The sequence below is a fragment of the Myotis davidii genome, unplaced genomic scaffold (assembly GCF_000327345.1).
Source record: "Myotis davidii unplaced genomic scaffold, ASM32734v1 scaffold1527, whole genome shotgun sequence".
Taxonomy (NCBI): Eukaryota; Metazoa; Chordata; class Mammalia; order Chiroptera; family Vespertilionidae; genus Myotis; species Myotis davidii.
The window spans coordinates 406080-432752 of record NW_006298269.1 but is presented as its reverse complement, the minus strand read 5'-3'; the positions used below and the strand labels follow the sequence as shown (position 1 = coordinate 432752).

General features: G+C 47.0%; 4 protein-coding genes across 6 annotated transcripts in view; 2 read left to right on the top strand and 2 right to left on the bottom strand.

The window, feature by feature from the left end:
• Positions 1-7251, top strand: part of BECN1 (beclin 1, autophagy related) — a 21046-nt gene extending 13795 nt beyond the window's left edge. For all 3 annotated transcript variants that reach the window (XM_006773890.2, XM_006773888.2, XM_006773889.2), the window contains exons 4-12: positions 598-656; positions 1318-1408; positions 1515-1651; positions 1807-2001; positions 2907-3053; positions 4456-4605; positions 5092-5152; positions 5589-5731; positions 6466-7251. In XM_006773890.2, coding sequence (XP_006773953.1) covers positions 598-656; positions 1318-1408; positions 1515-1651; positions 1807-2001; positions 2907-3053; positions 4456-4605; positions 5092-5152; positions 5589-5731; positions 6466-6634 — 1152 coding nt within the window. In that variant the 3' untranslated portion in view covers positions 6635-7251. The remainder of the gene's footprint in view (positions 1-597; positions 657-1317; positions 1409-1514; positions 1652-1806; positions 2002-2906; positions 3054-4455; positions 4606-5091; positions 5153-5588; positions 5732-6465) is intronic.
• Positions 7252-7869: 618 nt separating this feature from the next.
• CNTD1 (cyclin N-terminal domain containing 1) lies at positions 7870-14716 on the bottom strand. The gene is made up of 7 exons (XM_006773887.2): positions 14291-14716; positions 11496-11571; positions 11061-11229; positions 9964-10126; positions 9360-9504; positions 8644-8740; positions 7870-8101 (listed from the first exon to the last, which is right to left on the bottom strand). The coding sequence occupies exons 1-7, from the start codon at positions 14457-14459 to the stop codon at positions 7931-7933; spliced, it is 990 nt and encodes a 329-aa protein (XP_006773950.1). The 5' UTR covers positions 14460-14716; the 3' UTR covers positions 7870-7930.
• Positions 14717-14800: 84 nt separating this feature from the next.
• On the top strand, positions 14801-16520 carry LOC102756433 (cytochrome c oxidase assembly factor 3 homolog, mitochondrial). The gene is made up of 2 exons (XM_006773886.2): positions 14801-15049; positions 15975-16520. The coding sequence occupies exons 1-2, from the start codon at positions 14836-14838 to the stop codon at positions 16079-16081; spliced, it is 321 nt and encodes a 106-aa protein (XP_006773949.1). The 5' UTR covers positions 14801-14835; the 3' UTR covers positions 16082-16520.
• Positions 16521-17055: 535 nt separating this feature from the next.
• The window catches only part of WNK4 (WNK lysine deficient protein kinase 4), a gene marked incomplete at its 5' end in the record, with an annotated part of 14384 nt that continues 4766 nt past the window's right edge, over positions 17056-26673 (bottom strand). Inside the window, 13 exons of the mRNA XM_006773882.2 lie at positions 17056-17401; positions 17509-17606; positions 17769-17968; positions 18054-18462; positions 18572-18632; positions 18711-19321; positions 19424-19477; positions 19992-20130; positions 23746-23862; positions 24124-24241; positions 24341-24399; positions 24625-24746; positions 24962-25226. Coding sequence (XP_006773945.2) covers positions 17399-17401; positions 17509-17606; positions 17769-17968; positions 18054-18462; positions 18572-18632; positions 18711-19321; positions 19424-19477; positions 19992-20130; positions 23746-23862; positions 24124-24241; positions 24341-24399; positions 24625-24746; positions 24962-25226 — 2256 coding nt within the window. The remainder of the gene's footprint in view (positions 17402-17508; positions 17607-17768; positions 17969-18053; positions 18463-18571; positions 18633-18710; positions 19322-19423; positions 19478-19991; positions 20131-23745; positions 23863-24123; positions 24242-24340; positions 24400-24624; positions 24747-24961; positions 25227-26673) is intronic.

Sequence of the window (26673 nt, the reverse complement as noted above, 5' to 3'; positions counted from 1 at the left end):
GCATTCCTGGTTTACATCTGTTGTCCTAACTAATTATTAATATCCACTCCTCTCCATTCTCAAAAGTATCTTGGTTTCGGCAACAAATTATATGATTACCCTAGCCAGGGGGTATTGTCATTGTTAAAGAACGTGTCTTTTTTTTTTTTTTTTTTTTGAGAACATGTCATTTTTAAACTGTGATAACTTCAGTGATCATTTTCAATGCCAAAGACAGATATAAGTTTTTGATCACATATAAATTATATCAATGTATTTAAAACATATAAATTACCTACTTTTTTCTTTGCCATGCCAAACTTCATTGTAGTTGGATCTGGCTTTTTCCTTGTGCCATGATATTTAGGGCATCTCACCCTTACCCCTGACTAGTAAGTGTTGAGAAAATGCATATTTAATTACAACTGAATATAACATAGGGAATGCAGTTCCCCATAAAAAAAATCAAATGGGACTTGAGGTGTGTCTGCACCCGGCGTCCTTTCTTAGTATTTAAGGAAAGTCTAGGTAATACCCAGTTAAGTCTCTGGTTTATCATCTTGTGGTTGTGAAAGGTAAAGCTGCCAAAATTCTAATGCCCTCTTATTTTGTTCCCAGGAGCCATTTATTGAAACTCGTCAGGATGGTGTCTCTCGCAGATTCATCCCCCCAGCCAGGTGCCTACTACTCTTCAGCCCCCTGTTTCTTGCCAAAGACTAGTAGAATTTTAATGGAACCCACAATTGAGACCTGGAGCCAGATGATAGAAATGTATCATCACCCAGCCTTTTGGCTCCTCCAAAAAAGATGCATTCCCTTATACTGGCCCATCACCTTCCAATACTAATTGAGTTTTTCCTGTAGCCATTTACACGTGGAAAGAGACAATAACTCTCATGATAAAGAAGTGAGAAAAGTCCAAGGAGTGATTGACTAATAAAAGAGATGGGCTCTTGAAAAGTTTAAGAATAGCTAATGTTATGTGTTCAGGTTCTTAGTTATTGATGCATGTGAAGGTGGCTGTCGAGGGGTGTAATATTAAAAAATGGTCTTTCCGGATTCTCCTTCCTTTTCTATTATAGACACACATCAGTTTTTGATGCCCCCTCTCCCTCCTTAGTCTGTCCAGGCCAACTTCGTGCTGAGTGCCCCTGTGGAAGACCAGCATGGCCTTCCCTTGGGAGAGAGGTACCCTTGGGAGGTCAGTCGGGCTAGGAGTGGGTATGCACCTTGAGGCCCCTCAGCTGGTGCTTGAGAGTCTCTGCCACTGGCACCGCAGTAGGTGGAGGAGGCCTCTCTGCTCCCTCATGTGGCCCATGGGCGGGGGGCTGTCTGCAGGATGATGTCTACGGAAAGTGCCAACAGCTTCACTCTGATTGGGGAGGCATCTGATGGCGGAACCATGGAGAACCTCAGCCGAAGACTGAAGGCAAGTCAGCCTCATTCCAGCATCAAGCAGTGGGCATGGCTGGTAGAGGGGTTGTCTGGGCAGGTAGCACGGGGCAGGCCCTACCCTGACTCTCCCATACTTCCAGGTAACTGGGGACCTTTTTGACATCATGTCAGGCCAGACAGATGTGGATCACCCACTGTGTGAGGAATGCACAGATACTCTGTTAGACCAGCTGGACACTCAGCTCAACGTCACTGAAAATGAGTGTCAGAACTACAAGTGAGTGCCTCCAGAGCCAGGGCCTGGACACTGACATCTGGGTCTTAGAGCCGTCACTGCTCTGAAACTGCCTGGTTCTTACCCAAGAGCTACGCTCAACTCAGGTAAACAGAATAACAGGTTCCTTCTGCAAGCATACTCTCTGTCCTTGGCAGGCGCTGTTTGGAGATCTTAGAGCAAATGAATGAGGATGACAGTGAACAGCTACAGATGGAGCTAAAGGAGCTGGCATTAGAGGAGGAGAGGCTGATTCAGGAGCTGGAAGATGTGGAAAAGAACCGTAAATTAGTGGCAGAAAATCTCGAAAAGGTCCAGGCTGAAGCTGAGAGACTGGATCAGGAGGAGGCTCAGTAAGTGATCACCCTGCTCTTCTAATTTCCTGCCCTGAAAGCTCCAGGAGGGGAAATGGCTTCCAGCTGAATGTGTCTGATTAGTTTGTAAGCTGCATTCAGCTGTCACTCTGCAGCATGTCTGCTCTGGATCCTGCATATTGTTTCCAGGCCCTGTTTCTTCAGATTTGTTTGAAGAGTTACGTATGAAGGGTCAGCATGACTAAGTAAAAAAAGTATGTTGATTAAATAGAGAATGGAGAGCCAGGGCTGTAGTCACAGCTCTGTGCTGTAGGGAACAGGGCTCATTGGGTAAGTCAGCCTCTGCACCCAGCATCCTGCTCTGGAGAGATGAGCATATTGGCCCACATTCATTCCTTCTCAGCTCAAAAATTTCCTTGGTGCTCTCGACCTGAGAGAACCCTCTGTCTATTGGAGGAGACATGGTGTCCACATTAACTGAAATAGGGGAAGTGAAGGACAGAACAAAAAGTTAATTTTTCACAGAGCAGTGTAACAAGTTTCACTGGAAATGGTGTTTACTGTTTAAAGGACAATAAGAATGCAGAGGTGAAGTTATAGGAGTTCAGTTATGTCCAAGCCATGAAGAAGCCACTCTTGACACATTTCACCTTGATTCTGGAAAAGGTCAGACATCGAGAGGTGTTTGGCCTGGTTTGGAAGAGTCCTTTCTTCCTCCCCTTTTTGCAAATGGGCAGCTGGAATTTGAGACATTCCTGTCCCTCCCAGGCAAAACAACCGGGGTAAGTATGTTCTTTGAATGTGACAGATCTGTGACAAATCTCAGTGATGCTGTAACTAGATATAACCATAATCACTAAGAAGAAGTCCTTAAGGAGGGTGATAACAGAGAAATTTTAGCCCCCAAACTAACAGTCTTCAATGGCCACTTTGGCTGCTCACAGGTATCAGAGGGAATACAGTGAATTTAAACGACAACAGCTGGAACTGGATGATGAGCTAAAGAGTGTAGAAAACCAGATGCGTTATGCCCAGATGCAGCTGGACAAGCTGAAGAAAACCAACGTCTTTAATGCAACTTTCCACATTTGGTAATGAGGGCTGGAGGGTGAGGAGTGTCTGGAAAGCACTACATATCTGGACCTTAGCTGTTGACCACTAAGCGAGGGTGCCCACCTCCTGCGAAATAGGACTGTATATCATTTTCATCCCATCTAGTTTTTTTCCATCCTTAGGATGGGCTAGGTAAAATCAGGGGATTGGAATTCTAGAGCTTGGTGCCATCCATTCTTCCAAGGAAAGGGACAGATCTGAGTCCTCCAGCCACATGAAATTCTGGTCCTCTGCCTGGAGCTGATTTCTTACCTGTAGGGTCAGTCACGTATTAATTTACTTGATGTTTTATCCATTTAACTAGTATCTATGAGCATCTACTGTGTGGTAGGCACTATTCTAAGCACTAGGATGGCAACAGCAAACAATATGCATTCTACCTTCTAGTTGTTTATAATCTAGTGGAAGAGATGAATAAGTAATAGGCACTTGTAATAGATTGATAATGGTTAATCTAGGGTGCTTTGGGAACACATAAGGGCACTTCACCCAGTGTGAGCAGGCCACATGGAAAGTTTTCCCTCAGAGGAGGTTGATGTTTAAGCTGAGATGTGAATAGAAGTCTGCAGAGGAGGGGGTTGTTCCTGTCAGAGAGAACATCATGTGCAAAGAAACAGAGGAAAGTGGGAGTGGTGAATTCAGAGAACTGAAAGAAGCTTATTGTGACTAGAGTGTAAAGGGCAGCTGGTGTAGCTCAGTGGTTGAGCATTAACCTATGAACCAGGAGGTCACGGTTCAGTTCCTGGTCAGGGCACATGCCTGGGTTGCGGGCTTGACCCCCCAGTGTGGGGCGTGCAGGAGGCAGCCGATCAACGATTCTCTCTCATCATTGACGTTTCTGTCTTTCCGTCTCCCTTCCTCTCTGAAATCAATAAAAAATAAAATAAAATAAAAGGCAGTGGGAGCCATTGAAGCATTTTAGGCAGGGAAGTGACATAATTACATTAGCATTTGTGATAACTTTACCTGCAATGTGAGAAATGACTTGAGAGAAGAGTGTACTATTTTTGGTAAGGAAACTTGTTAGTAGGAATCTAAATAGAAAAAGAGAGTAATGGCATTGAGTTTGGAGAGAAGTGGACAGACTAAAGAGATTTAGGAAGTAAAATCAACAGTGTTTGATGCTTTCTTGAAGGGAGAGAGCTGAGAGAGCAGTCAAGGATAATGCCCCAATTTCTGCTTTGGCATCTGAGCAGCAGGTGGAAAGATGACTCACATTGTAGACATGTATTTAAAGTACCAAGAAGAACTTGGATATATGAATCTGAAGATACTAGTAAGGAGGGGGAGATTTATGTTTTAGGTAAGAGCAGGAAGTCTTAGAAGTTGCTAAGTTTTAAGTTCTCCCTGTATTTTTCCCTGTCCTTTTGCCTTCTATAGGCATAGTGGACAATTTGGCACAATTAATAACTTCAGACTGGGTCGCTTGCCCAGTGTTCCTGTGGAATGGAATGAGATTAATGCTGCTTGGGGCCAGACAGTGTTGCTGCTCCATGCCCTGGCCAATAAGATGGGTCTGAAATTTCAGAGGTAAGATATGTAGCCCTTTCTTGGGGTATGGTATGTCTTTGATATAATTTGTACTCCATACTGGTACTGCTGTCCACTATGGCAGGAACCCTTACTCCCAATAGCCTGGGAGTTTTCTTTCTGTTTCTGGTTTTCCGCTCACCATAGGGCTCTTTCTATTGATCAAGCAGTCCTCGAGCTGCAGTGGTCCCCAGCCCACTAGTATCTACAGAACTTTAGCATTCCGCAAGCTATTTTCGGTTTTTGTTTTTAAATCTAAACCAAAACATTCACTCACTCACAAAGGCCCGCCCCCTCCCCCAGACGATTATATATGTACTTTGTTCAGTAAGCAAAATCTTAAACATGGAGCCTAAAGGGAGGTGAGAGAGAGGGTGGAAATAATAAAAGAGGTAGGATGAAGTCTCAGAATCGTTGGATTCTAACATCCCAATAATCACTTTTGGAGGAGCCCTATATCCATCTCTGTATCCATCTCCTTTTTAGGTATCGACTTGTTCCCTATGGAAACCATTCTTACCTGGAGTCTCTGACAGACAAATCTAAGGTACTCTGGGAACTCCATTTTCACTGGAATACAGAATTTTTATATCTCCTAAAAAAACAGTTTTTTCTTGATAATGACATTATTCCTTTTCCTCCCTAGACAAATATCTCATGAAGAGCCAATGTCTTGTCCAGTTCAGGATTAGTTCTTTGAGGCCTACAGAGAAAATGAGTGTTTTTTACAGTCTGTTGAGAAGGGATATAGGCAGATCAGAGGAGAATGTGCTCTAGGGTGGGGAAGGAATCACTGTGAGGTAGATGTTTAATACATTTCCATTGATAATAAAAATGTTCTAGGTGCATAGTTATTTTCCCAGGGTTACTGTTTTCAGTGGAATACAGAAAGAACATGACTTGAGAGATTGGTATGATTGAGAACAATCTCTGATAGTCCATCCTGGTGCCACACCCATAGCCAGTTCTCTCTTCTTGGGCAGGAGCTGCCATTATACTGTTCTGGGGGGCTGCGGTTTTTCTGGGACAACAAGTTTGATCATGCCATGGTGGCTTTCCTGGACTGTGTGCAGCAGTTCAAAGAAGAGGTTGAGAAAGGCGAGACACGATTTTGTCTTCCTTACAGGTCAGTATCCCCCATTGCTGAGTGAATCTAGAGTGGGACCAAATGGAGCAGAATTGAAGGGACAGTAAGAATGGAGGCAAAACATAGTATGAATGGAGGGAAAGCAGAAATGGTACAAAATCACATGACACTGATAGGCAAAGACTGATCTAACACTGCAAGTAGGACAGAATGTGACCACCTGACTCCTGGAGAAAAAGAATGCTGTCTTAGGTAGTTTGGGGGATTTTCTTGCTATGGAGCTTCTGCCCAGTCGCCAATTTCAGGAAGGTTTTTCCTTAAGGCCCTGGAAATGTGCAGGAATACTTCCTTTGGTCAAATTGTGTAGGGGCCCGGTGATAGATAGAGACCTCAGTTCAAGAGAGTAAAGCTGAGCTGCTTCTCTCACCCCAAAACAAAGCGTTTCTTTTCTTCTGCTCCTTCCTTTCCATGAGCTCAGGGATGCCTAGGAAAACAGTGAGGAGTACTGTAACCCTCACTTTCCCTCTGCTCCAGGCTTGTCATCTGTTTGGGTGTGTGTCCTGTCCCTGTACTCCAAATGACAATGAGGCTCTTGTGACAGCCGCCTTGACTTTTGGCTTTCAAGTAAATCCAAAATACACTACCGTTTCTTGCCAAGTTCTTTAATAGATAAAATGACGTGAATGGTCCCATGATTAAGTCCCTGCCCATTTGCCTGAACTGACTTAAATCAGATCTCAGTTTCTAATGAGCTCTGCTGTGTCCATCTGCAGGATGGATGTGGAAAAAGGCAAGATTGAAGACACAGGAGGCAGCGGCGGCTCCTATTCCATCAAAACCCAGTTTAACTCTGAGGAACAGTGGACAAAAGCTCTCAAGTTCATGCTGACGAATCTTAAGTGGGGTCTTGCTTGGGTGTCCTCACAGTTTTATAATAAATGACTTTCTCTTTTCCTTAGCGGGATGTTTGCCTTAAAGGCTTTAAATTTTGTTTTCTTTGAAAAGTTTTAAATTAACTTTGGGCACTATTAAACACATGTTTACAATACCAAAAAGAAAAAAAAATCTACAAAAGCCACTTTATTGTAAAATATCACATGGCAAATAGTTCCCAGAGCTACACATGCCATGTATAGCTACCAGCCTTGTTATAGTTTTGACTCTTAACCCCATGCCTTCCTTTCCCTCTTTCACCTTAAACAACTAATTTAAATTTGCTTCTGTTTTTGTTTGTTACTGAGTTGAATTGAGATCGATGTGTTTTCACTAATTTATCTCTCTCAACTTCCTGCACTTAACAATATTAAATAGAAACTTTTGTCTCTACTGAGACGATGAGATGTATGAGACGCACAGTTGGATAATGTGAGAAAATGACATACAAGCTTTGGTCACCGTGTGATGTGATCAGAAGCTTGAAATTTAACACTTCTCACTTGGTTCTAGTACTGAATGCCTGCTCTGCTCTGTGTTAGAGATATGAAATGGTGTTTGATACTCTTGGAGACATTATGTAGAGAATTATTTGTAATAAAAGATTTGCTGCAGTCTGATAACTGCCCATGGTGCACTGTTGGATTTTTCTTTAACTAAAATAGAGTACTTTGTATTCTGGGAGAATTGAGTTCAAGTGCAGGTATGTGGAAATTCCGTAGAAACATGTTTAGAGATGGGTTAGTGTTACTTTTTAAAAAGACTAGTGAAAATAGACAGCTGCAAAGAAAACCCTATTTTTGTAGATCTTAGTAACAGAACAGATGTTTAACTTTAAGGAGAAATACAGGCTGCCTTCTTGCTCAGTCAAGGTCACCCAGATGGTCTGTTTTTGAGCCCTTGGTAAATAATAATCTCCATGTCTGATATTCTCTCATGAAAGGAACAATGAAAAGAAAAGCCATAAATATCTTGTTAAACAAAAATGAACCAACTTCATTAATATTCTATTTATCTTAACATCTTACATTTTCATTCTGATATGGCAAAATGGACTTAAACAAAAATGAACCAACTTCATTAATATTCTATTTATCTTAACGTCTTACATTTTCATTCTGATATGGCAAAATGGACAGGCTTGTCCACTTTAACTCTTTCTCTGATGCAGGAAAATAAGCATAAAGTTGGAATACAAAACACAGTTCAAAAGATACTTGAAACTTTTGTACCCTGAGTATAAAGTAAACAAAGGGAGGGGTAAGTGCAGTGACGGAAGGCTGTTTCTATTTGGCAGATTCTGCTTCATGTGTTGGAGGAGGCAGCAGCCCTCAGAGCTCTGGCTGCCAGGTGGGGAGAAATAGGCTGCTGTCGCCCCGGAGTGTTTGCTCCCACGCTGTGCATCAGGATTGCATAAGAGAACGCAGCAATGCTCTCCAAGGCAATACCCGTGATGCTCTGCAAGTGCCCCACAACCTTCAGAAATAAAGACAGATTTTTTGTTACTAAATCATCTCAACATGTTTTAGTGCACAAATTGCTTGGGCTGGTCTCTCAAGCCAAATATAAATTTTTTTGTTTCTCTGTATTTACAGAGAAGATTAAATCCAGACCCCAGTGTTTGCCAATAGCCAAACTACACTAAGATACATTTGCCCTGATGGTGTTAGTGTGGAAAGTTTCTACTAGACATTTCACTGGGCTGGAGATAAGTTTTGTGAAAGGTGAGAGGAATATTTGGGAGAATATATTTATTAAACTTTAACATGTTAGCAGATTATCATCATAAAGAGAAATGAGCAAGCTGAACTTGGACCTCCATTTCTAATTTTGTAAGAGGAAAACTAGAACACTTTTCAGTCCTAACCTAGTTTTTCCTCTCCCAAATCCTGCTCAATCATCTCAATCCTGGGTCTTGGCACTTACCTTTTATAGTCTTCTGTTTTCCTTTAACTAATGGGAGAATGCTTTCTATTAAATGAATTCTGACCATGCTGGTCCTGCTCAGTGATGCATACCTGGCTCCAACACACATGGTTTTGGATGAAGGCACTTGCTGCAATGATTCCTACTGCCAATAGCATGAAGTCTTCCTTCACTGAAACAAACTTTTCCCTGAGTGATTAAAACCATTATTAATTTTGGAGCTGAAATTTGATCTTCCAAATCTTAGGGTCATGAAACTTCAATTGTTGATGTTGATCATGGTGGATTTTTTAGACATGGAAGGAAATGGTCAAGTAATAGTTAATTGACCTTCTCCCAGCCTCCCCCAAATCAACTGGGATTTAAACATGAGCCTCCTATCTGGTTTATAGGCCTTTTGTTGTTCCTTCTGTCTCCCTAACAAATGTAATTGTGAGGCTTTTTACTATTCTGACTTTACAGTAATCAAACACTTTTGTCCAAGTTGCAACCTTGTGACTGGCTTTTATTCCCCAAGTGACTATAAAAGCAGTCAGGTAATCTCCAATTATAAACAGCTATAAAGAAAGAACTAGGAAATAATTACTTGAAGTCATTTAAATTTAAAAGTGAAAACATTAAGAGTTTTGCTGATTGGGCTCAGTCATCTGCATCCAGGCAACATACCGGACGTTAATTTGAACCAGATAACCTGTGCAGGTTATCTGTGGATTGGATGCCTCGCTAGGTAAATTCCATTCCCCAAGTTCTCATGCTACATTCTGGACTCTGTTTCTGGAAGGAGCCTATGCTAAAGTGGTTGCCTTACCCTTGTAGCTGACTGGGTGTGGAGTTCTCAATTGAAGCCCTCAGCAGGCTCTCATATATGGGTTCATGCAGAAGATAGACTAGGTCGAGCAGGGTTAGGCAGGTTGCATGCAGCTGCGTGGCTGGGACCAAACAGCCATTGTATCCTAGATGGAGTATGGGCATGGTAAAGAGCATTATTTGGGTCTTTTCTGGTCATAATCATGGATCATAAAACTGTTGAGCTGCTAAGGTGCTTCCTGGTTACTTTGCTTTACTATAAGAAACCTCTTCAGCTGGAGGTCCATTTTGAAGGACAAAGGGAAAGGTAGAAAAATCGCCATATGCAATTAGAGTATATTTGTTTGTTCCCTTCTTATCTCATGCCTCTCTATAAAATCAACTCCTTGGTCCTGTAGTAAGAGTACCTCATGAGTCCAAACAGAAGCCAAGTGCTGAGACCTAAGTTTCTTTTCCTGACAAGTACCAGAGAGAGCACTTCCCTCAATCAGCCCAAGCTTCCTCATTGGTGGGTTCTGCCCACTGCCCCCAAACCCTTGGGTACATTCTTATTGCCTTCTCTGGAAGACTCCAATGCACAGTCCCTGGAACACTTAATAAATTACCTAGAACCTCCAGGAGCATCTCCACATATGCCAGGGGAGTAGGCAGGTTGATTTGGAAGTTCAGGGACTTCAAAATATCAAGCTCTGACTCCAGCAGTTCTTCTTTAGTGTATAGGTATCCTAGAGCCTGGAGGAAATTCAGGACTGTAATGTTGCTGATTATCTGGGCAAGGGAAAACAGTGAGGGAGAGGAGGGTGTCAGAGTAACGGTACATCTTGGCATAGTGTACAAAACCCTTCACAATCCAGCCCGTGCCTTCATCTTGCCTTTTCCCTTGGTAATTCCCTCTTACACTCAATGTTTGTCATATAGAACTTGCAGCTCTCAAACCCACCAAGCTCCCCAAGCCTCTACAATGCTGTTTCCTGTATCTGGACCTCCTTTCCTCCCGCTTCTCTCTTCCTGCTTTTCTTAACTCCTCTCCCTCTTCCCTTAGGATCCACCCATCTTCCACAGCCCTCCCCCCTTTGAGAAGTCATTTTCTCTAAATACACTTCCTTGACTCTCCAAGGCTAATGAGGTACATTCATAGCCCTCTGTATTGACACTAATCAGAACACTTCCCCACATTATTTGCTTATGTGTCTTCTCTCATTGGATAAGTTCCTTGAGAGCACAGACAATATTTTTACTGTTGCAGCCATGGCACCTAGTGCAGCATCTGGCCATAGAAGACAATAAATATTTGTTGAATGAATGATACTTTATTATATACACATTGGGTAGTAATGTGGAAAATTTTTTATCCTTTTTAAACGTAATAGTTTACCTTTAATGCTGATATGTTGGCAGTTCAGACATTTTATGTAAACTGTCCTTGAGTCCAAGGGGAGAAAAGGTGACCTGTATGAACAATGGCCTCTGTCCAGTAATTATACCTTGGGAACGGAACTTCAGGCTATTTAATAACTGCCTCTATGTGACTGTGTGTGTGTGTGTGTGTGTGTGTGTGGTATGCTTAGGAAGCATAATTAAACTCTGGAATTTCCACATGAGTAGTATCACCTAGCCTAGGAGTATGTTTCTCACAGTCACCTTTGAATGAGCCCATTTCTTTCTAACACTCAGGTGCCCATGAGTAGCCCCAGCTCCTTACTTTGTAGTGGAAAGAAAGTTTGCTTGCCAGCTGAACACATGACACAAGACGCAGGATAAATTTGTTGAAAAGCTGCTCTTTCAGAGCCCTCCAGTTCTGAGACACTGTCTTATCCCTTGGCTGGATTGCGGCCTGCCTGCAGATATTCTCTGCCTGCTTAACCATAAACCTAAAAAGAAAGGAAGGGGAAAGTAAATCATCTACACTCACTGAAACTAAAGGGTGTTTCTGCTTCAAATTATGCTACATCTTATCCTCGCCAATACCAAACGTCGGCTAAGAAATTTACATTTGCACTAGAGGGTGCAAAACCAGGTCTCATGGTAAGGAGCAACTCGTACTATTTTGGGTGTGTATTTTTTTTTAATTTAAGATTTGGATGTATTGGTCATTCTGAGAGGTACCACTACAAAGGCCTTATGCTCAGGGCTTTACCTTTCTAGGATTTCTACAGCCTGGTAGCTCACGGATTTCTCCAGACACCATTGTTCACACAGGAGAAAAACAAACTCTGCCAAAACAGAAAAGAAGAGCCTAATTCACAAGGTGCAACCAAAACCACTCTGTGAACTCTTGGCGTTGTGTAAAAGCCATGATGAGGCCAAGGGAAGGGGGTCGGGAGGTGAGAAAGATGAGACTGGAACAACCCAAGCTGAGATTAGTTCCTTTTGCTGCCAATAGGCAGATCAGAGGCATGAAAAGGAGGCTGACTGCGTGCCAAAGACAAGGGCTTACCAAGCCCCCTCAGTGACTCTGGAGCCTTCCTGTGGGTCTCAGCTGATGAAAGGCTCAGCCAGCTACATGCAAACATACCAGCTGGTCTAATTGGCCTCTGCACCATGCTGGGAACCCCCAGCTTCAAGGGTGAGTCTTGGATGGATAAAAATCCTAACCCTTATATTCTGTTTGCAGTGGAATGTTGACAGGAACAGAAAGGTCCCTCCTGGAGCTACAATATTCTTTATAATACTGTTTGTTTAGTAACCACCCTCTGGAGAACTCCCATTGCTTTACAAACACGTTTCACCTTACAGCTGGACACCGTCTCTCCACCACCAGTTTGTTGGGTAAATCTGTGGTGGCTGAGCCCCTCCCAGGAGCAAGTTTGTTATGGTGGTGTGGCTTGTTTTGAAGAAACATCCTCCAAATCAGGGAACAGAGCCCAATTTGGGAGGTGGGGGAGTCACTGGGAAGGTGGGAAGGGCAAGATACCTTGGCAAGATTTAAGGCTGCCTGTTTCTCTTTGAAAGAACCGCCCCAGATAGAATTTTATTTAGTTTGCAATATCGTTAGAGGGCGGACACAAGGGTAAATGTTAGTTCTCAATCCAAAAAGCTGCAGAACTGGGAACTTTTGGCACTGATCGGTAAAGAAGTACATACAATCAAATTACCACATGTCTTCAGAGAAAATTTGACTTTCTTAAGGGGAAAAAAAAACAACTATAAAAGTCAAGGTAGCACAAGATAATTTAACAATCTACTCAACACACGACAGACATAGGTGTATGTACACAACCTTATCGTTAGAGACTAAAGCTCTGCTACCAGTGTCCAATGAAGAGAATTCGTTTAAGCAATTAAGCAAAATGCTCTAGAATAATTGTGTGATTAGCCGATCCTATTATTTAATGGCGTTGAGGTTTTCTGTGTGTGTGTGTGTGTGTGTGTGTGTGTGTGCAGTTGTTTGGTTTGGTTTTGGTCTGAGTTATCTGGGCAATTGTCTCTATTTTCCATTTTAATCTGCCAAGGAAACTGGGCCCGGGTTAGGTGACCCGGTGTGGGTGACACCCGCCCGAGCTGCCGGCTCCGCCTCCCGCCCTGACAGACACGCGGATCGACTCTTCACTGAAAACCCGCCCCTTCCGTCCTCTCAGGCGCGGGCTTCCTCTCTCTTCCTGAAAGCCTGGTTCCACCTGCCGCTCCCCCTCGTCATTCAGGCCTCAGTTCCGCCGTCCGGCTTCTCCTTTTCCCAACTGCCGAAACGGTGGTCTCCAAGGCCAGCGAACGCGTCCACGTGGTCAGGCGTCGTGGCCCCTTGGCCGCCTCCTTCCCGCGGTTCATCTTCCGGCAGCGCCCGGCTCCGGAGGCCTCTGGGCTCCAAACCCCCTTTCACTTCCTTCGCGGCTCTTCTCCGTCCTCCAGGCTCCTGCACACAACACGCTTCCCAAGGGGCTGTTCTCGACCTTCTCCTTTCCCCCTCGAGGGGCTCACCCCCGACCGCTGCCGTCCCGTCATGGCGGCAACTCCCAAGCCTGGACCTCCAGTCTGACTTCTCGCACCTTTCAGACAGCTGGCCGGGACCTTTCTCCGGGCTTCACCAGCACCAGAGTCAAAACCAGAGTCATTCTCTGCCCCGGACAAAAGCCGCCATCCTCCGTTTTGCGGTGTTGCCTGCAGCCCCAGTCTCCGCAGCACAGTCGCCTCCTTCGTCTCCTCACGTCCTGAGCGCACCAACCGCGGGACCTGCCTTTCACCGCCGGGAGGTGTCACCCACCGTCCCTGTCGCTCCCTCGGCCCTGTCACCTCCCATCCGTACTCCCGGCACGGCCCAGAGACCCTTCCTAAGGCCGAGGTTCCGGTCCGTCACACCCCATTATCACCTCGCCCCGCCTTCTCCTCTCCTCCCGGGATACGCTCCACCTCGGCTCACGGCCCCACGTGGACTGTCTCCAGACCGCCCTCTGGTCCTGGTTTCCACGCCTCCTCCGCGTGCCCTGGCCAACCTGGGCCACGCTGTGCCCACGCTGACCCGCGCGCCCACCTCCACGGCTTCGCTCACAGGACCCCTTCTCCATCTTTGCCGACGAAACGTCACCTTCCCTTCGAGGCGTAAAGGCCATGGTGACGCCTTTACTTCCTCCTGCCCACTCAGCCCTCACCCGTGTTAGGCCCCCCAGAAGCTTGTTTTTTATCTAGAAGGTCACTTATTTAACCGCACTTGTACCTAAGCATTTTCAGGTTTGTCCTACTATTCTCCAAGGATTACATTCATGGTTTGAAAGCAGGGACTATGTTTCATCTTTCTACCCCAGCAGCACGGATACTAAATATACATTTGGAAATCAAGGGTAGGGTGCTGGTGTTTCTTATTCACCACTATTTCCCCAGCACCTGGCATACAGCAACTTCTTTGAATTAAGAAACTACGCTGAATCTCAGAATTGGCGCCTCAGAGACAGGTGCCCCTGTCCCCCCTCAACCCAGCTCCTGGCGGCCCCGCATTCACACCCACGATGCGGGTCTCCCGGAAGCTGCCCATCCAGCCCGCCGACTCCTGCACCGCTTGCTCGTTCTGCTGGGCCAGGTGGAGCAGAGCGTCCTCGATGGTCTCGGTGGCGACAGCTCCAAACTGAAACTCGCTCACAGAGGCCAATCTTGGCCTCCCACGTCCGTCCATTTTCAGAAGCCTTCGTGGACACCCCGACGGCTCACGAGACCCTTACACCGATCTCCTTGGCGTCACCCCAGAGCCTTCTGCCACACTCTGGTTCGTTCCCCTCTTCTGTCCTCGCCTCAAGGCTGAGGAAACCTCAATTTCCACCTCAGCCTCGAGCCCTCCACCGCCTTTTCCCGCCACAACGGCCGTGGACCCCTCAGCCAATCAGAAAGCACGTCCGTTTCACGTCTCCCCCGCCCTTTCCCTCAGACCGAGAGCCGCGCTCAGTTGGTGAAAGAAAACGCGAACTACAGCTCCCAGCGTCCCCTGCGGAAGCGAAGGGCTGCTATTCCCAGCAAGCTCTGCGCCCCCGGACTGCGAAGGGCGGAGCGGCAATATGGCGACGCCGGGAGCTGGTGACCGTCTGGATGCGAAGAGTGGAGAGGCCCCTCTGGCCCAGCGCATTGACCCGACTCGGGAGAAGCTGACTCCTGCGCAGCTACAATTCATGCGGCAGGTGCAGCTCGCCCAATGGCAGAAGACTCTGCCACAGCGGCGGACCCGGAACATCGTGACCGGCCTGAGCATCGGGGCCCTGGTGTTAGCTATTTGTATCCGCCTGGACTGTAGACTCAGGGAGACCGCATGTGGGGACAAGACAAGGGGAGCAGTGACGTGTCGAGGGCAGTATGGGGGTGGTAGAAAGAGCCTGATCTGGGAAAGTCTAACCTCGGAGCCAAGCGTTTAATGTATCTTACTCTGTCAGTTTAAGGTTCTATTTTTTTTAATATATTTTATTGATTTTTTACAGAGAGGAAGGGAGGGAGATAGTTAGAAACATCGATGAGAGAGGAACATCGATCAGCTGCCTCCTGCACATCTCCCACTGGGGATGTGCCCGCAACCCAGGTACATGCCCTTGACCAGAATCTAACCTGGGACCCTTCAGTCCGCAAGCCGACGCTCTATCCACTGAGCCAAACCGGTTTCGGCTAAGGTTCTATTTTAATATAATTCATTAAGAATAACAGGTCCGCCCTAGCCAGTTTTGCTCAGTGGATAGAGCATAGGCCTGGGACAAGAGTCCCGGGTTCAATTCCAGTCAAGGGCACATGCCTGGGTTGCGGGTCCTATCCCAGTAGGGGGCGTGCAGGAGGCAACCAATCAGTGATTCTCATCATTAATGTTTCTGATTCTCTCCCTCTCTGAAAAAAAAAAAAAAATAAGTAACGGGTCAGCCCACTGGCATGGCTCAGTGGTTTAGTGTTGACCTATAAACCAGGAGGTCAGGGCACATGCCCAGGTTGTGGGCTAGATCCCCAGTGGGGGGCGTGCAGGAAGCAGCCAATCAGTAATTCTCTCTCTAGATGTTTCTCCCTTTCCCTTCCTCTTTGGAAAAAAAAAAAGAATGGGTCAGGGCTTGGAAGAACAGAGGGCTACAGAATTAGGAGGATGAGAGATTAAGAAGTGGTGGAAGCAAATCTAGGAAAAGGGAATGTGCATGTTCCAAGTGGTTTCCCTAACCAGCCTCCCCAGATGGTTACACCTTCTACTCAGTGTCCCAGGAGCGGTTCCTAGATGAGCTGGAGGATGAGGTCAAAGCTGCTCGAGCCCGAGCTGCGGAAAGGGCTTCAGGCTCCTGATCTAGTTGGGCATGGCACGTCTCTAACCTGCTCGAGCCCCTTCCCATGATGGATGATGCCCCATGACCTGTAGAAGCTGAAGCCTGCTCATAGCATTGCTGGCCACCTTACTCACCTTGGACAATGATCAGTCCCAAGAAGCCAGGGATTTACACAGTTGGCCATCATCAAAGGAACATTGCCCACCTCACACTTGCTATTTGTGGTAGCTGAGCCCTTATCGCTTGTTTTGTTTGGGTTTTTTTTGCAAGTTATCTAACCTTGGCTTTTCCCAAATGTTCTGACTTTGTGGTTTATCCCCTTCACTTCCCAGGGGCCGGGAGGAAGGAAGATAAGAGGTGGGCTGTTATGGGAGTGGGCATGGCAGCTCTGTGCAGTGTTGGAGACTAGGAAAGATGGGGTCAGGTTGAGAATAATAAACTGAGTCATCTCTCTTGGAGTCAGGTGAGTGTGTTGGGGTTGACACTTCATGCTGGAAAGCTCCACGGGCAGTAGCTGCAGCATAGTGGCATTGCCCCAGGGAGCCGTAAATGTTTAACTAGAATTACTTTTTCCGTGAGATCTTTCCACCTGATTTAAGGGAGAGCTCATGGTGGGTCACTGGGCTGTTTGAGACTGAACCACATCTTGGGGGAAGAAAGGTCACTCTGTCCTTTACCCTACAACACCCTACAACTTTATTGCCTTTCCCACCCTAGAGAGAAAGGTAAATGAAGGATAAGGGACAGCTTTCATTTTTTTTTTTTAACTTCCATTGGGGCCTGCCTGTGCAGGCCTAAAGGTGGGATCGAGATGTTGAGGTGGATCACTGACTTTGCAGTTTCCTCATGAACTGCTGGCAGGAAGCCAGAAGGCTGGGCAGCTTCTAGCCCTGCCTCCTATTGTGAGAGGAGATTCCCTTCTAAGTCCTCCCCTTCCCAACCCCATAAGCCTTTGCCCCCAGTTCTCAAGGTCTGACAGATACAAATTTGGAGTCTGAGTTTCCAGCATTTTTATTGGCTGTTAATTCCGGTGTCCACTTGCCCAGCTGGGAGTGTGCCCTGTGAAAGCATCTGCGTTTGGGTGGGATTGCTTAGTGGTTGGTTCTTGGCTGGGGAGGTAGCAGGCTGCAGAATTTATACTTTCTACACACAGCAAATAGTTCTCACATGCTTGGCTTTTCCCTATAATGGAACAGCACTCTCCGTGCCCCTTTGTCCTTCTACTCCCTCAGTGCTGAGGTCTTCCTTGCAGAGTTGTACTGATTAGCAGATTCTGAGAGCACAAGCTCCATGGTGGGTCCTGGTGTGGGGGAGACGCATGGCTTCTATTCTGAATTCACTGGAGGGAAAAGAAAAAGCACTGAAGAAACCTCCAGGGTGGACGGAGAGTGAAGCTACAGCCAGATACCATTCCCTGGACTCTCCCTCCCTTGGGCCCGCCCTCACCATCCTGCCAACATCCCCGGCGAATGTCACCCCCTTGCTTGCCCGCTGCTCCTGGGAGCCGGTGCTGCTGCCACTCAGGGAGTTCCTTCGTATGATGCCTGGGTGTAGGATGGGGAGGGAGAGCACTAAGTGAGGGAAGGGGCCACGGGGAGAAGGGGGCTAGTCCCCCCAAACCAAGGGCAGACCCCCAGGGCCTGAAAGAAAGCTGCATCACTAGGGAAGAGGACTGGAAAGCCGGAACCTGGCAACTGCAGTCTCACCAGGGCCTGGGGGCTCGGAACGCTGCAGGCTGTTGCGTCGGGATGTGGGGAAGCTACCCTTGGAGAGGCGGCGCTGGCGGCTGGACAGCATAGCAGCAGGGGCCACGATACCCGGTGGGGGCTGCTTCCCAAGCCTGCTGTACAAGTCCTCAATTTCCTTTTTCTGTAGTGTCTGTAGGGCCTCCACCTCTGACAAGTGCCTGAGGATGCACCAGAAGCATGAGGGAGCTAGCCACACATTTTGCTCTCCCAAGTCCACTTGTCCTCCATCCTCCCCAGACTCACTTCTGCCGAAGACTCTGCAGCTCAGCCCAGAATTCCTCATCCTCCCCACTGCTCTCTGATTCCTCACTGCTCAGACACAGGCTGCTATAGGAGTAGTTTATCCACACTGGGCTGGGATGGCTCAGGAGTGGGGAGCTGTCCCCCACTTGGGATTCCTTCCCACTGTCCCTTTCCTCCTCCACTCCAGCTCCCAAGCCCTCGGCTGCACGGTCACTCTCGGCCAGAGCCTCCCTGGCCTCTGGCTCGTCTCCAGCACTATCCTCTGTGTCTGAGCTTTCTGAGGTCAGCTGAGGGGTTGGAGGCTTCAGGGAATCAGAGAGAGTTGGGGATGTTAGTTGCAGGGAAAGAGGCTCAGCTGGTTCTTTGGATGAAGTCACTTGGAAACGCCCAACAAGCTGGGGCTTTCCCTCTGTGGAGAGACAGGAAGGAGTCATGGAAGGAGGGAGAGAAATCAGTGGCGGCATATAAAATGGACTGAGGATAACGGGCCGGGGAAGATCAATGGTCAGAGGCCTCACCTTCAGAGATGGGTGCCAGTCTGGCTTCACCCAGGAGTGGCCGAGCAGGATTTGGGGTGGCCTACAAAGTGTGGTCCATGAGGAGAGAAATTCTCCAGAATTGAGCCCCCTTAAGCATCCCCCCTGGTTTCCTACTCACCTCACTCTCCAACTCAGCTGTCAAAGGTGAAGGCCTCTCCTGGCCACAGGGATCAAGGGGAGGGGAAGAGGGTAGGCTTGATAAGGGACCAGGAGGAGCTGGAGGAGACTGGGAAAGGAGCCCTGGTGAGGGGGACAGTAGGGACTGGGCCACAGTCATCACAGCCAGTGAGAAGGCACTAGCCAGAGAGAGAAGAGGGGCTGCTGTGGTGGAGGGGAGAGGGGAGGAGGAGGAGGAGCATGGAGGAAAGGAATGAGGCACAAGAGTAGCCTGGGAACAACTGGGAGAGAAGGCAGGTGGAGAACTGGGGAGGAGAGAACTCTGTGGAAACTGAGAGGCTGGGATTGGGAACTGGGTTGCACTGGGGGAGAATGGAAGTGGAGAGCTGGGGGGGTGTGGAGAGAGGTTTGAAACCTGGGAAGAAACTGGAGAAAATGGGGAGGGGCTGGGATGATATGGGGGAGAAGTGATAGGGAAGATGGGACTTGGGAAAACAGGGGTTCCAGGAGAAAATGGGATTCCAGGAGACAAAGGGGTTCCAGAAGAAGATGGGGAAGTGGAGAAGGCTGCCCAGCTGCTATGCTCCAGGGAGGTACCACTCTGGAACTCTGCTAGGGAGGAGAGTGTGTTGAGATTCCAATCTTCCATTCCCTGCGCCTTTCCCAGGAGCAACCCAAGGTTTGGGGAGAGTAGGGACAGAACTCAGTACATACCACTGGATGGGTTGGGGAGGGGGCCTGGGAGAACAGGCAATGGTGCAGGCTCCTGAGGGAGAGAAGGGGGCCCACAGTCACAGTGGGGAAGAGCCTAGTCTTGGTTACAGATGAGGGTTCTTAAGCCAGGACTCATGGACCTCTAGGAGTCCATAGATGGATTTCAGGAATTCAGAAATGTATTTGCTTAAATATTTAGAAGTAAAGAGCATGATGTCTACAACTTAAGTGATTCAGAAAAAAATATATACACACACATATAGAGGGGAAAAGAAAAAGCTAATGTGGCAAAAACAATTAGCAAATCTAGGCTAAGAGTATCTAGTTCTTTGTACAATTCTTGCAACTTCTTTCTGTAAGTCTGAAATTATTTCAAAATAATAAGTTAAAAGAAAAGTATGCATTGAACACATTTTTCTAAAACAAAGCTTTCATCGGAGGCCAAAAGCCACTGTTTTAGGTTTCCAGAAATGAAGAGGAGTTAGATCCAAGGCCACTAGTGAGGCAGAGAGTAATGAAGCCTTGAGCAGAGAATCAGTTTCCCCCTGGAGGTGTCCAAGGAGTCTGACCTGAGGGCCCAGGGGATCTTCAGCAGCCTCCACAGGGCCAGTATCTCTCTTCAGCAGGGTCTCCACTCGATGAATAATCTCCCGAATCCTGCTCAAGAATCCAGCTCGCTCCGAAGGCAGAATGAACTCATTATATACCTGGCAAAGGTTTATGAGAAAACATCAAACAAATCTAAATTGGGAAGCAGGAAGGGGAGGGAGGGTTCAGTTATCCCACTCATCTCTCCCCTCCTGCCCTGATCTGTAAAAGCCAGCCTTTCACCCTACCACTTCTGCCAACCACCAACCTAAAACAAGTATTTAATAAATATCTACTGTGTGTCAAGCACTGTGTGATGTTAGCTACTATCCTCCCAGTGGTTCTCAACCTTCCTAATGCCGCGACTCTTTAATACAGTTCCTCATGTTGTGGTGACCCCGAACCATAAAATTATTTTCGTTGCTACTTCATAACTGTAATTTTGCTACTGTTATGAATCGTAATGTAAATATCTGATATGCAGGAGGTATTTTCAGGGGTCGCGACCCACAGGTTGAGAACCGCTTAAGCTATAGAGGAAAATAGCTAACATTCATAGGATGCATGTATATACCAGAGACTTTATATATCTTATCACATTTAACACCGACAACAGCTTTCTGGGATCTTTATTAACACCCCCATTATAGAGTTAAGATAACCAATGCTCAAAGAGATTAAGATCAGTCTGCCCAAATTCACTGGATTTGCACCAGATCTACCCAAACCCAAAACCTGAGTTCTTTCCACTATTGCCTCCCATGCTTTTGGACACAACTCCTACTCTCATAGGACTTATAAAGTATCCCACACATGCGTGCGCACACATGTGCGCGGGCACACAAGTAAAAATAAGGCAATAAATGGTAAATATATCATTCAATTCCAAAAACGCTTAGTGAGCACATTCTATGTGTCAGGCATTGTGCTAGGTACTGTGAGGAATACAGAGAAGCATAAAACAAGGTCCTGGTCCTGAAGAAGGCCAAAATCTAATGGGAGAGACACATATACAGAACTCAATATATTATAAGTCAGCCCATGGTATGTGAGGCATATACGATCGAGGGATAGATAAAAAATGCTATTCCAGGTGGGGGAAAGGGAGACTTGTTGTTTAATGGGTACAGAGTTTCAGATTTTCAAGATGAAACAGTTCTGGAGATCTGTTTCGAAACAATGTGAATACACTTCACACTCATAAACTGTATACTTAAAAAGGATTAAGAGGACAAACTTTATGTTATGTGTTTTTTAACCACAATTTTTAAAAATGCTACTCCAGCCAAAACCGGTTTGGCTCAGTGGATAGAGCGTCGGCCTGTGGACTAAAGGGTCCCAGGTTCGATTCCGGTCAAGGGCATGTACCTGGGTTGCGGGCACATCCCCAGTGGGAGATGTGCAGGAGGCAGCTGATCGATGCTTCTCTCTCATCGATGGTCCTAACTCTCTATCTCTCTCTCCCTTCCTCTCTGTAAAAAAAATCAATAAAATATATATATTTTTAAAAAAGGAAATGTTTAAAAAAAAATGCTACTCCAAAGAGAGGGAGCAGGTCACTCTACCCCAAGAGGAGCTGGGGGAGTTGGGATGGCGTCACAGAGCTGAACCTTGAAGGATGAATAAAAAAGCCCTTTACTGAAGACCTACCATGTGTAGATACTTCTCCTGTATTTTATCATATCATATCATTTCCCTTCTCATATGTATTATATCACATTTCATAGAACATTTTTGCAAAATAGGTGTTATCACCTACATTTTATTGATGAGCAACTGAAGTTCAGAAAGGTTATGAAACTTGCCCAAGTTTTTAGTAAATTACAGTGAAAGTTGAACTCGGTCCTGTGTGAAATTCCACCCTTTCCTCTGTTCCATCCTGCTCATCAGGAAGAGAGGGGCAGTGTAGGCAGAGAGAACAGCATGAGTAATAGCTCTGAGGCATGAAGCGGCATGGCACATTCACAAAATAGTGGAGACGTAAGCACAGCTGAAAGTGCTGTGAATTTTAAAGACCATGTTCCAGAATACAGGATTTAATCTCAAGAGAATTCTGCTGCAGAGAAGTAGAGGGTGGCCTGATAAGGAGAGAAGAGAGAGCAATGGGTGCTGGGTGCAGGGGGTGGGGTCTCCGTGGCAGTGTGGATCTGAATGGGCTTGAAAGCCCAGTAGAGAAGTTTCTCAGGCAAGAGATGAGAGACCCCTGAGCAGATGGAGGCAAAAGCAGGAAAGCAGCCAGCCTCTTCAGAGGACTATTTAGAAACCAGGGTGACTGGAGGAAAGATCCTGGAAGGGTCCAGTAGCTTGATGGGAGGTGGTAAGCTTGCATGTCAAGTGATATTTTGTCTGTGTCCTGGACACAAAGTGAATGACAGGATAGAGGATAAGCTTTTTAGGAGAGAGTGCCGGAAGCCTGATATTTCTCCCATTTCCTTTCCTCTTTCACCCCAGAGGCTGACAGCCCCAACCACCCTTATTCCACCGAAACTGGTTTCCCACAAAGACCTTCTCCTGACAAATGCCAGTGTGATCTTGCCTTAGACTTCACCCTATGCCACCTCCTTGGAAACTCCTCACTCAGTTTTTACTAATCTTTCTGGGCTCCTCCTACTTCTCAGGTTTCATCGCGGTGTCTTTTGATGACCTATCCTCTCTCCCATTCTAGAACTGGGGGTATCCATGGAGACACACTTTCAGATCTTCTATGCCTCTGGTTTTGCAGGCCCATCTCCATTCACTCAGTTCTATACTGACGACTCCTGAATCCCTCTCTCTCTCTAGCCCTGCCTGACCCATACATATCCTGCTTCTATGGAGAATCTTATGTTGCCTGTCCGTTATTCAATTCATCATGACCCCTAAAAAAGCCCACTTTCATTTCCAACTTTCCCTCTCCTTTGATGGTCTACTTCCAATAGTCCCTCCAAGCTACAAGTCACCCTTGATATCCCCTCTCCCATATCAACTCAGCAAATATTTATTCAGCATCTATTATGTGTATTGTACTGTCAATAAATGACTGTATTACAGTCATTTATTTTCCTGAAACCCCTCCTCCCTCCCATATAATCTATTCTTTCCAGTCCACACCTGGCTCCTTGTATCCACCTGCCAACTGGATTCCTTACCCCCAACCTGCTCCCATGTCACATGGCAGATGGGTCTTCTTAAAACCTATTCTCACCATGTTACACTCTGTCTAACTCTCAGAACCTCCCACTCTACATGCCCAATCTCACTTTCATAAGGGCTACTGGAACCCTTAATTCTAGTGTCTCCTCAAGAAGCCCTCCCAATGCCATATTCTAAGTCACTATCTATTTCTATGCCTTTACTTATGCTGTACCCCAACTAGACATGCCTTTTCCACCCTTCACTGCTATTCTTACGCATCTGTCAGAGCTTGCACAAGTCCTACTTCTTCCCCTCCTGCCCACAGCCCTTCCTTTACTTACAGCCACAGTATCACATGTCTGGCATGTACTTCACTGTAGCTCTTGGGTAGACTCTATGTGAGTCTCAAATTGCTCCAGCTGAGGATCCAAACCTCACTAGATAAACAAATCTCTCCCAAAACAAGATGTCTTCAGTGACACTATGCTGAGTGCCATCAAGTGCTTTAAAAACACTTTTGCTGTTGGAGGGGAGGGAAGGGGAGGTCAGCACCAGGGAAGATCGGGAGGAAGACTGTTGTCCCAGACCCAAAGCTCAGTCCTCATCTTGCTCCCCCTCACCATGGCAGCTGCAATCTCTTCTGGGCTGTCCCCATCCAGATCAAATCGGAAGGTCACCATCTTGCTGTTGTGTGTCTGTAGCTGGCACTCAACCACTCTGTCATTCTGGTCTGAGACCTTCAGATTTAAATTCAGCAGAAGGGAGGAAGTCAAGCCCTCTGTCCGTATCGCAGATGCCAACCCCACTCCAACTAAGGGATGTGGCTGGATTGGAATTGAAGAGCAGACCCTGCTCCCAAAATTTGGTATTAGAAACTGGCTGCCAGTTGGGTACCAGTCATACACTGCTACTCTCCTTTTCTGGCTAACCTCCCCCATCTTCCTGAAAGTTCCCTCCTGGCCCCGAAGGTTGTTCCCCATCTCCTACGCCTTCCTTACACTAGTGACCCGAAGCCGGGATCGGGGTCTTCGCCGGAGATTTCTCCCTAGCGGTCTCCTCATCCGTCCCATCCCTTCACCCATGTCGCTAAGGCCTGATGCTGCATCGGAGGCATAGCTACAAAGGGAAGGAGACAGAAGGCGTGTCAGAGCAGACGCTGGGACCCCAGAGCTCCCTATGTCTCACCCTAGCACCCCAACTCATACCAAAACTTACCTATCTCCAGGGGAAAAGTCACTGCCAGGGCCAGAACGGGGAATAGATAGAGCAAACGTCTGAAATAGGATACGGGTTATTGAGATCAGAGAAAGATCACTGTTGGGATCCAGGGAGATGGTTTCAAGGATGTTAAGGTACTAGGGAGACGGAATTAAGGATGATGAGGACAAGAGTAATATTTCCAGGGCCATGGGGTGAGGTTATAGGGTTGGATTTCACCAGGAGGGAAATAGGTCATAGGCTTGGAATGGTTGGGAGCCCCCCAAGTGACCCCCTCTCACCGAGGGCAGGCAGAGATGGGACTCAGCGGGGCTGGATGGCACCCCCCTAGGGGGCTGAAGGGCAGGGTCTGAGGCATCCAGGAAGCCGGAGGAGCTGAGGTAGCCATCAGTCTCGCAATCAGCTGGTGGGGGAGGGGATCAGAAAAGGGGAAATAAAGGAGAGTGGTGGCAGGGGAGGGGGCTTGCCTGACAAGGAGGGGCCTGGAGTTGTCCAGAAGGAGCTCCAGGTCTAGACGTGGAAGGCAGGGTAAGTGACAGTGCTGCTGGGTTGAAGTGCTGGGGGGGAGGCAGAGGCCAAGGGTCTGGGACCTAGGTCCTAAGATCAGAGGTGACTTACAGGTGGTAGATGAGTAGCTGGCATGGCGGAAGAGGAATGGCTGGTGTTGGTCCGCCTCTGGCTCCTCCGGCTCAGCGGGGAAGGAACTGGGGAGACCAGGAGTCATGGGGATGGTTGCTGGCGGGGGTTCTGGCTCAGGGGCGAGGGCCTCCAGCTCCCTAGCTTTGCGCAGCTTCTCACGCTTTCGCTGAATAGCAGCCACCCGTTCGCGTACTGCACGGGCCACTGGCTGGTAATCAGCTTCACAGACTAAGCCCAGGGCCACCTGGAATAGGAAGGGTGAGGAACACAGTTTGGGACCCCCCTCAAAGATCCATCAGAACACTTTCTTGTGACCTCCAGGATATGGGACTAAGGGGAACCAACATTCATTGATTACTGACTACATCTGTTAACAGGCAGCTCCTTATATTATCAAGGTTAAGTCCTCCTAATAACCTCCTGAGATAGGTCTTATCAACCCCATTTTTAGAAACAAGTGACCAGCTCATGGTTATACAGTCAGTCAGTTGCTCTTGTTGGGGGGGAGTTACTGGCACCATTTGGAGACTTGCCAGGCCGGCTGGCTCAGTGGCTGAGCATCAACCTAAAATCATTCATGGTTCGATTCCCATTCAGGGCACATGCCCAGTCAGAGGCGTGCAGGAGGCAGATGATCAATGATTCTCTCTCATCATTGATGTTTCTCTCTCACTCGCTCCCTTCCACTCTGAAATCAATAAAAATATTTTTAAAAAAATATTTGGAGACTTTATAGTTGTCATAACTGGGGGGTTGGGGGAAGGTGCTACTGGCATCTAGTAAGTAGAAGCCAGGGATTCTTCTCAACATCCTACAATGCACGAGACAGTCCCTAAAACAAGATGTCAGTAGTGTCAAGGTCAGGAACGCCTATAAGTAATGGGTCAGGATTTGGGCTCAGGTCAGTGCTATGAAGACCTGTTCTTATGCCACATTTCAAACACTTTCTCGGGTTCCTGACCCAGACCCACATGGATGAGCCCCATCCTTTCAACTTCCATTTTTCTATTGAGAATCTTATATTCTCTCCTGTCCCCCTGAGGCCTTCCTAAACCAGCCCCCCAATCTCCTTCCCCCACATCTTCTACCTCCCATGTATACCTCTCCTGGTCTCCCAGTTTCTGTTCATCATCTCTTTTTCATTTCAGCAAGCTTTGCTGGGCACATAAAGGAGGTCGGGCAGGGTCTGACTGAAAGGCTGAACAACCCGAGTTTAGATCCAGCTTTGCCACTTACTTGGCACCTTGGACAAGTTATTCAACCTCTCTGAGCTTTCTTTTCCTCATCAATAAATCAGGATAAAATCATCCCATGTCAGGGTTGTAACAATGATCAAGTGCATGTGAAAGTGCTCCAAGCTGTGTACACATGTGGGCTATTAATGAGTGCCTACCATGTGTCAAGCACTGTCAGGGACAGAAAAACCAATACAACAAAGTCCCTGCCCTCAAGGAGCTTATGGTCTAGTAGAGGAAAAGAGAGAAATGTACCCTGGTGGAAAACAAGACCTGTGATCATGGGTCCTGTAACTGAGGACCTGCGGACGAGAAAAGCAGCACTTAATTTTGACTCTAGGGATAGGCTTCCTGAAATTGACAGTTCTGAGCATGGAGGAAGAAAGAGAAATAAAGAAACCTAAAAACAAGAGATGGGGGAAAATATGGAGGGGGGGGGATACGAAAAAATAGATA

Coding starts and splice junctions, on each gene's coding strand:
- CNTD1 (XM_006773887.2), bottom strand. CDS start 14,459: ATGGACGGACGTGGGAGGCCAAGATTGGCCTCTGTGAGCGAGTTTCAG. Junction 11,230..11,495: donor GCTGTAGAAATCCTAGAAAG/GTAAAGCCCTGA, acceptor CTTTCTTTTTAG/GTTTATGGTTAAGCAGGCAG. Junction 8,741..9,359: donor ACACCCAGTCAGCTACAAGG/GTAAGGCAACCA, acceptor TTAATCACTCAG/GGAAAAGTTTGTTTCAGTGA.
- LOC102756433 (XM_006773886.2), top strand. CDS start 14,836: ATGGCGACGCCGGGAGCTGGTGACCGTCTGGATGCGAAGAGTGGAGAG. Junction 15,050..15,974: donor GGCCCTGGTGTTAGCTATTT/GTATCCGCCTGG, acceptor CAGCCTCCCCAG/ATGGTTACACCTTCTACTCA.